Consider the following 12994-nt stretch of genomic DNA (forward strand, 5'->3'; position numbering starts at 1 on the left):
TAGGTGGTAGCATGCACATAGCCTGTGTCCCAATTCTATGCACTGGCCCAAATGATGATCGTCTATGTCTAATTATAGCGCATACAAAAGCCCTTATAGCCTACTACTGTCTATGAGCCAATACAGTCACGAGTTAACGTTGTATGATATAGCTGTTCCAAAGATAGTACCTCGATAGGAAAACGAAGTGCATGTTTGACTCTTCGAACAAATCTGTACACTTGGGTGGTGGCATGAGTGAGATCAAGCTTGGCACAAATTCAGGGAAAATAGGTGACCTAGAATCTGCGTTTGGGTCTGGGCAGACCGGCTGGGGAAAGACAGCGTGGATGGTAGCGAGGATAGGAGTTTGGCAGACTAATGAATATAGAGGCGAGGCTGACAACGACAGCATCGGTCTGGATAATAAGATTAAACTCGCGGAGGTGAAGGTGCTGGATCACGAACCAGTGAGCGTAGTAGCATTCCAACACTAAGCTGTCTACTTCGTATCATCTGCATTCTGTTCATTCCCGGCTAAGTAAGCTGTGTGAGGAGGAGCCGGATTTTCTGGGCAGTCGTGTGACGGAGCAAGCTAGATTCGGCTGCATTCACAGGACTAGTATGTATGTTAGGCCCATATTGGAGCTGGGCAAGTACTTGTTTGCCATTACAAGAAGCCTCCTAGGCCGCAGAGGGTTATGTTAACGTACTGACTTATATTATAGGTTCAAAAATGGTGGATACTTGGATTACTCGCTGTCTGCGCCTTTGGGTGTTGTCAATCGGCAGGCAAGAGTCGGGATGTCCGACGGGAGCGGGAAAACCGATCTATTAAGCAAATATTAGGGAAAATTAGTTATTTATTTGTATTTGATACGGCCTCGAGGCCTAAAGTAGTAGATGCGTGTGGTTAGTTTGGAGGCAAGCTAGTTCCACGTGGGGGAGGATGTCAAATCGAGGGATCTGTGTGCTTTAGGCGGAGCGTGCGTCGGTTTCGGAAACGATATACGGCAGTTGCAGGGAGAGTCAGCGCAGCATAACTCCAATATTCCCCACTTACACTAGTTGACGCTACGCAGTGCCAAGAACAGGGCGGTAATATAGGAAATTAATGGCTAGATCGTGAGATGCTAAGGTATGAATCCCATGGCGTCGGGTGGTATTGACGCGAGACACCCAGCGTGTCTCGGATGTTGACAGACGAACCCCATCTCTTTCCCTCAAAAATCGGGGTATCCCAGCGAGAAGGGAAAAACAGCACCGTCTAACATCCATATTCATGAGCAGTATATAGGTCCAAAATGCAGATTACGCGATGTGGGATTCATGGATTTCATGAAGTACTAGGAATTGATGTGGACGAGATCCGCTTCTACTGGACGATTGAAACCGACGACAAACATGCCTCCCAGCTCGCGTACCGGGTGGTGCTGAGCACCGACGAGACGGCTGTGCAAGGAGATGCGACCGATCAAGCTAAGCTGGCCTGGGATTCAGGCCGGGTGATGAGTAATGAGCAACGCAACATCATCTGCAGACCCGATAATGGCTTCCAGTCGACTTGCAGCTATTACTGGAAAGTGACCGTTTGGGATCAGTCGCAGCGACCCCATCACAGCGCCGCCAATCACTTCTTCACAGCCTACCCTCGATCCCACCTGCTACCGCCCTATAGCATGAACCAGACCTATATGCCTCATACCAGTCTCATTTTCCGCTCGTGGTTCGAGGATGAGCCGAATCGATGGAAAGCAGTGTGGATTGGTGACGGTGGCGACAAACCGATCTACCTACGCAAGGCCTTCGATTTGGTGCAGCCCCCAACCCGTGCCATTCTGTTTGCATCCGGCCTTGGACATTTCAACATGACTGTCAATGGAGCCCCAGCGTCAGACCATCGTCTAGACCCCGGCTGGACCAACTACCATCGTCGCGTGCAATTCACGGCCTACGATGTGACGGCCCAGTTGCAGACAGGCGCCAATGTGCTGGGCGCGCACCTGGGCAATGGTTTCTATGCGGGCGAGAAAGGGGATGGTCGGTTTTTCTGGCCCATGTACGAAGACAATACCTATGTCCGCTATGGCAACGAGCTCTGCTTCTTTGGTGAGCTGCATCTCTTCTACAGCGACGGCACACACACGACGATGATTTCGGATCCATCCTGGCGCGTCCGTAAAAGCGCCACCAGCCTCGCTAATATCTATGCATCCGAAAACCACGATCGGCGACAGTATCCAACGGGCTGGGACTCGCCCTACTTCGATGATGCGGACTGGGCCCTCGCGAAGCCGCTGACTGGCCCTCGTGGTCATATCTACTACCAAACTCAACCACCTGTGGTGTTGCATGAGACCTTTCAGCCAGTGAAGGTCACAGAGCCGCGTTCGGGTATGGTCTGCTACGATCTGGGGCAGAACGCCTCAACGATGGTGCACATGGAGGTTGAGGGACCAAGAGGATCGGAGATTATTGTTCGTTATAGCGAGACGGTCAAAGAAGACGGCACAGTGTTGATGCCGGATCCCTTGTTTAAGGAGTTCGAGACTGGCGTCTACTCTCGTATTCTTCTGGCCGGCACGAGCGCCCCTGAAGCCTGGGAACCCGACTTTAGTTTCACCAGCGCACGCTATATCCAAGTAGAAGGAGTTTCTTTGGATGGCAGTGACGGCCGCCCGGTCATCCGGTCAGTTGTGGGACGCCATGTCTCGTCGGCCGCCCGCCGCCTGGGTACGATGCAGACCGACAAGGAAGACGTGAATCAACTGCTAAACGCCCTATCCTGGACCTTCAGCAGCAATCTGTTCAGTTACCACACCGACTGTCCCCAAATTGAAAAGTTCGGCTGGCTGGAGGTCACGCATCTGCTGGCGCCGGCCACACAGTACATTCGCGATATGGAAGCTCTGTACACCAAGATCCTCGACGATATTCTGGACGCCCAAGAGCCCAGTGGGCTGGTCCCCACCATGGCACCTGAGATCCGATACATGTGCGGCCCGCTTCATGATACCATCACCTGGGGTTGTGCCGTGTGTCTGCTGCCCGACATCCTCAGGGAGTACTACGGTTCCACGCATGTCGTCGCCAAGGTATTTCCCGCAGCGGTGCGATACATGGAATATATGCGCACCAAAGAGCGCCGCGGCGGTTTGATTGAACACGGACTTGGGGATTGGGGCCGTGGCATTGCCTTTGGGAATAACCAGGCTAACATCGAGACCGCTATATACTACCGGTGCCTACAGTGCGTGGCCATGATGGCTCGCGAGCTCGGCGAAACGCAGAAGGCAGAAGAATTCGAGCAGTGGGCTGCTCGCATCTACGCCGTGTACAACCGTCACTTGCTGGTCACGGACGATGCGTCTCGTCCCTACGCCTACTACACCTCACTAGACAACTACCCAGAACGCGACCGAGACGCAATTGCCCAGGCCATGGCCTTGCAATTCGGCTTGGTCCCTGAGCAATATCGCAAGGACGTGATGGCTGCCTTCTTGGATGATGTGGCCGATGGTCGTATGCGTGCCGGGGAGATCGGGCTGCGTTTCCTTTTCAACACCTTGGCTGATGCTAAGCGACCGGATCTGGTATTGCAGATGGCCCGCCAGGAAGAGCACCCGTCCTACATGCGGTTTCTGCGACGTGGAGAAACCACCCTGTTGGAATTTTGGCAAGACGAGTGCCGCAGCAAATGCCACGACATGCTGGGAACTATCTATGAATGGTTCTATGCGGCCGTCCTGGGATTGAAGCCTACAGGACCGGCATATCGTACCTTTGTGGTAGACCCGCCTTATGACGCTGAATTTGACCACGTCAACGGTAGCGTGGATTGCCCCTATGGGAAGATTGGGATTGAATTCACGCGCAACCAGCAGGGTCAGACCACTGTGAATGTGAGCGTGCCCTTTGGCACCACCGCCACGGTTAAGCTTCCCCGCAGTGGCAAGTCTTCGGCATATTGTCGGGAGGGAGAGGAGAGGAGAGATGTGGTTGGAGGGGAGGTCAGCCTGAGCCACGGCGTCTATTCGATCTTTGTACGCTAGCAGCCATTAGACTCTCGTAACCGTTTCACGCAGCTTGACCATCTTGCTGAATGGCCTGATCGTGTCTAAATCCCATCAACGTATGTGGGTGTCTCGGTAGGATGCCGACCGAGTCAACCAAAGTAAATAAAACCGAATCGTAACGGCTCTGGAAATGCCGGCGAATCCGCGTGATTATCCTGGACGTATGTATCAAATGGTGCTCGGGATATCCGAGTCCAAGGGATTTGTGTGTGGCCTTGGCTGGTGGCTTAACCCGGTTCGAACTGGCGTGCCGCGCTTAGGGCTCACCACCCCAGATGGGCCAAAGAGATGGATACCAGTCTAGTAGCTACTCTAGCCCAACTTCAGAAATATTGGGGTCTCTAACAACCTTTTGGGATGCTTTCGGGTCAGAGTCTCCCGACATCTCCGCGTTTACCCCAGAATGAGTGGTTCCGGATTGCCGCGGCGGCAAGTGAGCCATATTGCCTATACCCCAACCCCGGCTTCGTCCTTGGGTTAATCGGACATACTAATCAGGTCAAACGCCACTATGTGCGAGGGAATAGTCTGGCTGTTGGTATATAGTTGGACGGCGCTACCGGCCCTACCCGTATGGTTTTTGGCAACTTGAAAAGCAGTTCTCCGACCAAACGACCATCATGGCCAAGCTATCAACGTTGCTCTCCGCCGTCTTCTTGGCCATTGGAGGTAGACATCCTTTTCTCCTATTTTCTCCTTGAAAGGAGAGTGAATATATTTTTATCGATAACTCTAACCCGTACGACAAACAGGCTTCCTTTTCGGATATGACAGTGGTATCATTACCTCGACAATCGGCCAAACCGAGTTCATCAGATACTTTAACAACCCAAATGATACGGTGACAGGGGGTGTGGTATCTGCGTTTCAAGGCGGTGCCATTCTCGGAACCATCATCAACATCTTCACCGGTGATCGACTGGGACGCAAAAAGTCCGTCTTTGCCGGTGCCTGCGTCTCCATTGTGGGCTGCGCGCTGCAGGGCGGAGCGGTCAACATGACCATGCTCATCATCGGTCGGTTTATTGCAGGTGTGGCGGTGGGCATGCTGACCGCTACCGTGCCCATGTACGCCGGTGAGATGGCTGAGGCCGCATCCCGCGGCATGATGTCTGGTCTGCTGCAGTGGATGTTAAGCTGGGGATCTTTGGTTGCCCAGTGGTTGGGGTACGGATGTTCCTTCAACACTACCGACTTCCAATGTACGCTCATACCCGATCCTGGCTTTTCCCTGACGCATTTGTACCAGGTGTCTGACTTACATTCACAGGGCGCTTTCCACTTGCGTTTCAATGTGTTCCTGGCCTCGTTCTTATGGTCGGTGTTTGGTTTCTCCAGGAATCGCCTCGCTGGCTGATGGAACAAGACCGCCACGAAGAGGCGCTGGCAACACTGCACCGCCTGCACGGTGATGGAACCCCAGAGAAGTCACAGTACATCGAACTGGAGTATCAAGAGATCCGGGATACCATTGAAGCGGAGCGCGCAAACAACACCATTACTTGGTCCTCCATCCTTACCAAACCTTCGTGGCGTCGTCGTCTCATTCTCGGCTGTGGTGTGCAGGCTTTTGGCCCGTTGTCGGGCATCAACGTCATCAACTATTATGGAACGCGCATCTACAGCTCATTGGGTATCGAGACACGCACCACGCTGATGATCATCGGTATCTCCGGGGGCCTGTCGATCGTCTATTGCACCATCGGACTCTGGGCCCTGGAGCGCGTGGGTCGGATCCGACCGCTGATCGTCTCGGCAGCTGGCATGGCGGCGGCGCTGGTGTGCAATGCGGCCATGTCGCAGCACTATAACGAGAACAACACCAACCAACTACGGGCAATGGTCGCAATGAACTTCGTCTTCAGCTTGTTCTATACCTCGCCTGGGATCATCTCCTGGGTCTACCCGGCGGAGATCTTCCCCGTGGATATTCGGAACCAAGGCAATTCCATCACCACTTTCACCAATTGGACCGTCAATCTGGTGTTCGCGCAATTCTCGCCTACAGCGCTATCCAATATTGGGTTCCGTTACTTTTACGTGTTCTTCGTCTTTAACCTCATCGCCATGATCTGCTATATCTTTTTCTTCCCGGAGACCAAGGGTAAGACCCTCGAGCAGATGGACGAGCTATTCGGGGATGTGATGGTGTTGCCTGGAGATGTGAAGGGGAAGGAGGAAGCCCAAGTAACCATGATTGAGGATGCTCACATCGTCGCGCCCTAAGGCATACGTTGGTACCTCTTTGCTGTTGACACTCTTGGGTATCATTGCTGCCATTATCAAATATTCCCTACATAAGCGAGACGCCTGATGACCAATTGTTTCTGTTTGCAACTATTGAATGGATCTGTCACCGTGTCCTCACGAAAACCGCCTTGATCCCTTCCATATCGCGAGTTCCGTTATAGGGTTAGCTGAAGGAAGAGTCCGAGGGCCGCGGAGTAAACCCGTTGTATAGTCCGCATTCACCTATGGAGCGCATCCCCGCAATACAATGCGGGCATGAAGGCATGATTCTCCTTTCTAATTCCTTCTTACATGAGGCTGCCAGCCTCCTGATAGCGTTACTGTGCTTTTGCCGCTTGGGAAGAATTGCTGTAACCCTGAACTAGTATCACAATCTATTATACATAATCTAAGCTGAGGTATATAAATTCGGAGTATAGCCTAAGCTTTTATATATAATATTGTGGGTGATTGGTTTTTGACAACTGATATCTGATGTTGAAAATTTACAGTAGGACATCTTAGTAAAATTTCTTTACACAGCCTTTATTCATTCCATTAATGTGTTGCAGAATGATGATATGGGATAGCAATTTTGCTAGTATTATTAGCGAAACTTATTTGCCAGAGGAGGCGGTATGGGGTAACATGAGCAAAGGCCGGTGTGGAGGCAGCCAGGCTGGAGCGCCTGCCTAATGATATAGTAACAATTCATTTTTGGTTCATGTCTAACAAGTCCCACACTTCTTCCAGACAGGCCGTTGTGGATCCCTCATCCAAGATTTCTCTCTTCCACGTCTCCTTCGAGAGGGCATCACCGAGAAACAACGCAAGGTCGATACCTTCACCAATACCACAATCCATTCCATCATATGGGCCTTCACACGCCCCTGGTTGGACAGGGTCGTGGAAAAAAATAGTCGGCGAGTTCTGTGGGTGATAAAGAGATTTGGCGACGTAGTAGTCCCCCCACCAGTCGCTGTCAGGGCTCCTTTTCAATTTCACAGCGGCGTCAGGCACGGCATTCGAAATGTCGGTTTGGAAGTGTTTGTTCGGGGAGGCGTTGGCTTCCATCCACAGCGCGTGGCTGGCATATTTGGTCAGCCACCGCAATTTGGGGTCGTCCAAGTTGGCATCGGATTCGGGAGAACCCTGTGCGAACTCTTCTTTGAAGATTTGAGGTGCCGCGCGCAGCAAATCATCCCACGTATGCGTATACCCGGCAACTATGCACGCTCGTAGACACTCTTCAAACATGTCTGGTCTCCGGTGAGCGAGTCTTTCGTAGGTTGTCAAGTGGGCTACATTCGGATACCAAATGAGCTCTGGCAACATCTTTCCGGGAGTATCGGCAGTGAGCCACGACAGATCATTGGACATGATGCGGCGGGCGTTGATCGCGCGCCTGATATTGATCTCATTTCTATCTTGCGGGTGCTCCGGAATCTGGGTACTCCACCATTTGGCAAAGAACGGATGATGATAGATACCGTGTACAACCATGGCCCATTCATCTTTGAGCATCCGAGGCCGTCGAAGCCGGGCGTAACGATCGATGTCTCCATTGTATGCGGCAACATGGATGAGCTTGTCCTTGTCGATGAAGGGGAGGTTAGTAGGTAGAGGGTTATGTAGCAGTGAGATATAAATCTCTGGTGCATCCGGGGCCCTGCTGTCATGGTCGTCAATGCCCCAGTCTTCCGTAATATTGAAATAAGGGGGGTCGCGACAATATTTATTCCATGGCGGGGGATCATTCTTAAATTTGCGCGGCCCATAATACTTGGTTCTGGCAGTGAGACTCGCGTATACAGCAGTATCCCCATTCAAAGATGCGATTTGAGGTGCCGCAATATTGACCGTCCGTGTATAGTCGTTCATGATCTCAAACCTCACCGGCTGAGACATGATATGCTGATAGATCTGTTGACTGCCGCTGCTGGCCCTCTGCATGCTCGTGTAGCCAGCCTCCTCTGCAATATGCACCTCTGGAAGCGGATCAAGCTCCATGTACAAATCAGCGTAACCTGCAATCGCACAAGCCCGAGCGACATGATAAAGCATGTCCGGGTATCGCTGCACCAAAGCCCGCAGAGTCTCCTCCGCCGGGACATCTGGATACCAAATGCAGTAAGGCACCTCCTCCGGCAACGACATGGTCGGAATTACACCGCTCATGATATCGCGGGCGTTCAAAGCGCGTGTGAATTCTGACATGGTTCCCCGGAGCTCCTGGGCGAAGCCATAGTGATGGCGAATGCCGCGAATGGTGCACAGTCGATGAACCTCTTCGTCGAATGTCTTTGGGATTCGGATCCCCTGAATGGCAGCCTTGCAATCTTCTTCGTTGTATTTCCCGACTCCAAGTCGTTCTTCTTCCTCATCCGAAGATAGGTCGAGTAGCATATCCATGGTGATGAAATGATAATTAGCTACGGGGAATAAGGAGCTGTTTGGGCAAAAGGGCAAGAAGCTTGTTGGACTGGCAAGTGGCGGGCATTTCCCACCCTGTAAATAAAACCACCGATTACCGCGAACGGTACGGGCTGATCGTATCAAGTGCAAGTGGGGCCGGGGCTAGTCCCCGTAAACCCCCGGCAGGACCAACAAACTAAAGATTTGCTGATCGAACAAGATATCAGAGAACTACGGAGTAACTATCGGAGTATGTAAGTTTAAGGGGTCTTTCTCCACTGCATGGTCTCCCTTTTCCTGTTCAAGCACTCGACGAGAGAACACAACCGGCAAGGCACTGACCTAGGATCTGTGTTCTCCACACGTTCAACGCACCAGGCAATGAAACTCACTACCAACACCAAGGATGAACGGCGTCTTGGTCCATGAAAATCTTAATCAAAGACCTGCATGCGGCCGAGCGGAGCTTGACACGATCCCCATCTCGAGTAACTCACCTAGTAGTCAGTCCGTCAACCGCCGCCACTTGAACCACAGAAGAAAGTTGGCTCAGAATGGATATAATGTTCTCCTCTGCAGTGTAGAGACGAGGTTATTCAAGATGATATCTTCTATCGACTCTACGCAATGGGGAAACCCCGGGGAAATGAGAAAAGGTCCGGCAGGTGCTGTACAAGACGAACTCACACTGCCGTCAGGTGCCGACTGTCAAACACATGGGCATTTGTTCCACCACGATCCAAAGATGTTCATGGAGTCTAGACCAACAGAACAAATGGTGTGGCACTTAGTTGGTCCAAAATTCAAGTCAGAATCAAGGCCATTACAAAGCAGTGCCACTTGAGGGTTCAGGCTAATGAGATGCAGGGGGGTGGTGTTGCGGCATTTAGTACAGACAACGGGGCCTTCGAGAGACTTTAACGACCAGCTCAACCGCCAAGATGGTCGGCCTATTATCATCTTCCTAGGTCTGAACTGTAAGAAAATTCTCACGGTGACGCCCTCGATCAAGGCTGTTGAGATCTGCTTCCGCCTCAACTAGATTGCCTGCATTGAATCCCGTCCCGTGCGCCTCCAACTACTGGCTGTCATCCATAGTCCTGGAGAGGTGCATTCTGGCTTTCTAATGTGTCACCTTCATCAGAGACTCTTGTGACTTGGGACTACGCACAGTACCTCCGGTGTGGCGATTAGGGTATGCCCCCTATCGGCGCCACACCTTCCACATGAAGGCCATCAACGGTCGCATTCCGGTCGGGCTTCAGAAAAACAGCCGAGAACCTTTTTCGCTTCCGTATCCATCGACATCAACTGCCCACAGCTTGCCTCATCCAGTACACGATGGTATGTTCATATGGGATTCACTAGTGAAGACCACTGGGCGAAGGATTGGTTTGGCACCTGCCACGGTCTCCATTCTAATTCCCCCAGTCGAAACAGCGTGCTGCCAAGTAAGTGAGAAAAAAAAAAACATTTTGCTGGATAGTTACCGAGAAACGGGTGACAGATGTTTCATCATACTCCGACAAAGCACGCCGATCCAATTAAATTCTGAACGTCTGGATCTCACACAAGGCGAGGGATACAAGTCCCAAGGATGTAACGATCACCTTGGACTCTTTCACACGTCTCCGATTGATTGCCACACTGATATTGGTCTGCCACCTACTTTTCTATATTGTCAATGGCCTGGAGGTCTGGTGTTTACCCCAATGTATCAACTCCTCTACGTATACTAAATGATAAAATTTATTTTCATTATATGTAGAATTACTACTGCCTGCCATTGTGTATTCGTTTATACCGGGGACTATATTCATGAATTATCAGGTAAGAATTGAGGTAAAATAGTAGGTGGTAGAAGTTCTACCTGTACTGAAATTATATCTTACCTTCTACAGGAGGCGGCAAGGTGCGGGGATCCAACCAATCTCATATTCGCCGAGTGAAGTAGATACATATGTAATATGTGCTCCGAGGCTCGAGGGCACTTTTGGATTACACCAGGAGTAGGTTCTGAGGAAAGGATATGGCATGGGTGAAAGCTGGTATCAAAACAGCCTAGCTAATGTGGTGGTAGCATTCCCCTACTAGAAACTCCAAGAATCTGGAAAGGTGAATAGTTCAATTTTTTATTATATCTATATCCATACTATCTTGTTTTAGCTAAGATTTAGCGATTAGGATTGACTGATAATAATATTCTCAGGCTGGGAGCTCATACGGTTCCCAAGTCTTCATTGAATTATGACATTAATTCGGTAAATTTGATCCAACTGGGCTGCTAGACATTTCCATATATATCATATCCACGACGCCAATCCTATGTTTGGTAACGTCTATCTATCTAAAAAAGCATATAAGATGTTAGATTTATGAGTATGTCTAACCGGGTGGAGGCATTACGGGAAGAAATGAATCTGTTATACAGAGCTTAATGAAGATGTCAAAACGCCTGTGGATACAGTATATGGAGTAGCTGCTAATATACGTTATTATCATGTGTTCCAGCACTTTAGGCCCTGGTGACTGTGTAACTATATACTGTTGAGACAATCACTCTAGCCAGGCATCATCTGACCCTTCGCCACTACGTGCTCCCTGGCCACCGACAACCATTATCTTGAGGTCAGATAGATTGTATACACTCCCATACCGGTCATCTTGAAACATATACTGTTGATACATTTACCTAGACCAAGAAGGTAAATCTCTCCAGTGGTTAGTAGTATTGCTCAGGTTTTATTTGTTCTGACATATACCAATCTGTATGTGTTGTGGGGGTGCGAAGCTGCGGGGCGGCTTCCGCAGCCTTTTTGCTAGAAACTAGTTGTACAAGTCTCCCCCATCTCAGCCTGAACAACTGGTGATTTTCGCCTTTGCCTCACTCGCTGCTTTGATATTTAGCATGTGGGTGGCCTCCCTGTCTCGCCAAGGGCGAACGAAATCCTTCTTCAAGTTTACTGGGCCCCTGCCCGCCGCAGCCTCTGCGGCGTTGATCGAGTTCTGTGCAACTTCCAAGTCGCAGGTACGCCATCCCCCGACTCCTCCCTCCGGAACTGCCAGGCTCTCCTTGACGAGTCCTTCCTCAACCAGAGGGGCGTCCTTTGTAATCTCGCCGTTTTTATTCTTGGGCTGCTTATCCCAAACCTCTCGATCGTATTGCTTGCGGACCTCGGCTCCGATATCCCGGGCGGCCATGGCCTTGCGCCCGAATTCAACTCGGCTTCGGGCCTTTTCGGCCAAATCGAACAACGTTTGGCTGGGCTTGCCGTTACCTTCTTCCAACCAGCCCTTCTGCTCAATGAACCTGTCACAACTGCAGTCAGTCTTATAGCGTTCTAATTGACATGGACATTCACCATAGGGAATGCATGCACAGTTACAAGGCACTCACGCAGCAACATTGCTTATAACCTCATCGACCCTGGAGTTCACATGCAAACCCTGATAGATGCGGCTCGGCTTGTAAGCCTTTCCAATGTCAACATCATCCATTTTCTTAGCAAGCTCATCGATAGCGGTCTGGTCCTTGGCCAGGTCCGCATCCTTGAGCTTGTTCTTGTCTGCGATGACACTCCTCTCGCCCTCGTCCAATGTGATGTAATAGAGAAATTGACGGAGGTTGCAGCGGCCTCCAGTGATTGGACCGACGTTCTTTGCAGTGTCCGCATCTCGCGAGCAGGCTGGAGCGATCTTGTGCTTTTTATATCCGCTGTCCATCTGGTAAGCCTGCCAGTACAGGAGTCGCTCGTAGCAGCCATAGAGACCGAAAGCGACTGCTTTCGACACACAGACAGTGAGAATCAAACAAAGAGGCAACTTCATGGTGATGGTAAGAAAGTGCGGAGGGCCCTGCGAAGGAAAGAAAAAACGATTGTCAAGAATAGAACCGAGTTCCCTCTCTTAAAACGAAGAGACAATACCCTTCGCAGGGGAGAAAGAGTACGGAAGGCCTTGTCCGAGCTGATACTCCCCTAATCATCCCCAGACTATCCCATCTGAGCAAGTGCCTGCGGCATCAACTAGCGAGGAAGGGGTGCGATAACTAGTCCTCCCATGAGCTTTCTCATGGGAGGGAATACCAGATACTACGAACTAGATGCTACTAACTAGTGCTAGTGAGGGACAGAGACGGAAGGAATGTCTCAGAGTCACTCCATCTGCTTTATCCGGATTTGGAATGTGCATAGAGTAGTTCCAAGTCCCCAGGGGTACCCTGTAAAGTACATACGCATCTCACATGTTCCTTTGGCGAAGGCTCGGTTGGAATGAGGTTCATAAGTCCTCTTCCT

General features: G+C 50.8%; 4 protein-coding genes across 4 annotated transcripts; 2 read left to right on the forward strand and 2 right to left on the reverse strand.

Annotated features, from left to right (window-relative positions):
• Nucleotides 1-1283: 1283 nt before the first annotated feature.
• BO85DRAFT_387329 (alpha-L-rhamnosidase) lies at nt 1284-4071 on the forward strand (the record flags this gene model as incomplete). Its single annotated transcript, XM_025656669.1, has 1 exon — nt 1284-4071. One exon carries the CDS (start codon nt 1284-1286, stop codon nt 4029-4031), a length of 2748 nt encoding a protein of 915 aa, XP_025521148.1. The 3' UTR covers nt 4032-4071.
• A 604-nt stretch (nt 4072-4675) lies between these two features.
• On the forward strand, nt 4676-6281 carry BO85DRAFT_495024 (sugar porter family MFS transporter; the record flags this gene model as incomplete). The annotated part of the gene is made up of 3 exons (XM_025663895.1): nt 4676-4724; nt 4808-5257; nt 5326-6281. 3 exons carry the CDS (start codon nt 4676-4678, stop codon nt 6279-6281), a joined length of 1455 nt encoding a protein of 484 aa, XP_025521149.1.
• Nucleotides 6282-6987: 706 nt separating this feature from the next.
• Nucleotides 6988-8696, reverse strand: BO85DRAFT_515763 (uncharacterized protein; the record flags this gene model as incomplete). The annotated part of the gene is made up of 1 exon (XM_025664805.1): nt 6988-8696. One exon carries the CDS (start codon nt 8694-8696, stop codon nt 6996-6998), a length of 1701 nt encoding a protein of 566 aa, XP_025521150.1. The 3' UTR covers nt 6988-6995.
• Nucleotides 8697-11450: 2754 nt separating this feature from the next.
• Nucleotides 11451-12527, reverse strand: BO85DRAFT_495025 (uncharacterized protein; the record flags this gene model as incomplete). Its single annotated transcript, XM_025663896.1, has 2 exons — nt 11451-12009; nt 12097-12527. 2 exons carry the CDS (start codon nt 12525-12527, stop codon nt 11550-11552), a joined length of 891 nt encoding a protein of 296 aa, XP_025521151.1. The 3' UTR covers nt 11451-11549.
• Between the last annotated feature and the right edge of the window lie 467 nt (nt 12528-12994).

The sequence above is a fragment of the Aspergillus piperis genome (genome assembly GCF_003184755.1).
Source record: "Aspergillus piperis CBS 112811 unplaced genomic scaffold BO85scaffold_1, whole genome shotgun sequence".
Classification (NCBI taxonomy): Eukaryota; Fungi; Ascomycota; class Eurotiomycetes; order Eurotiales; family Aspergillaceae; genus Aspergillus; species Aspergillus piperis.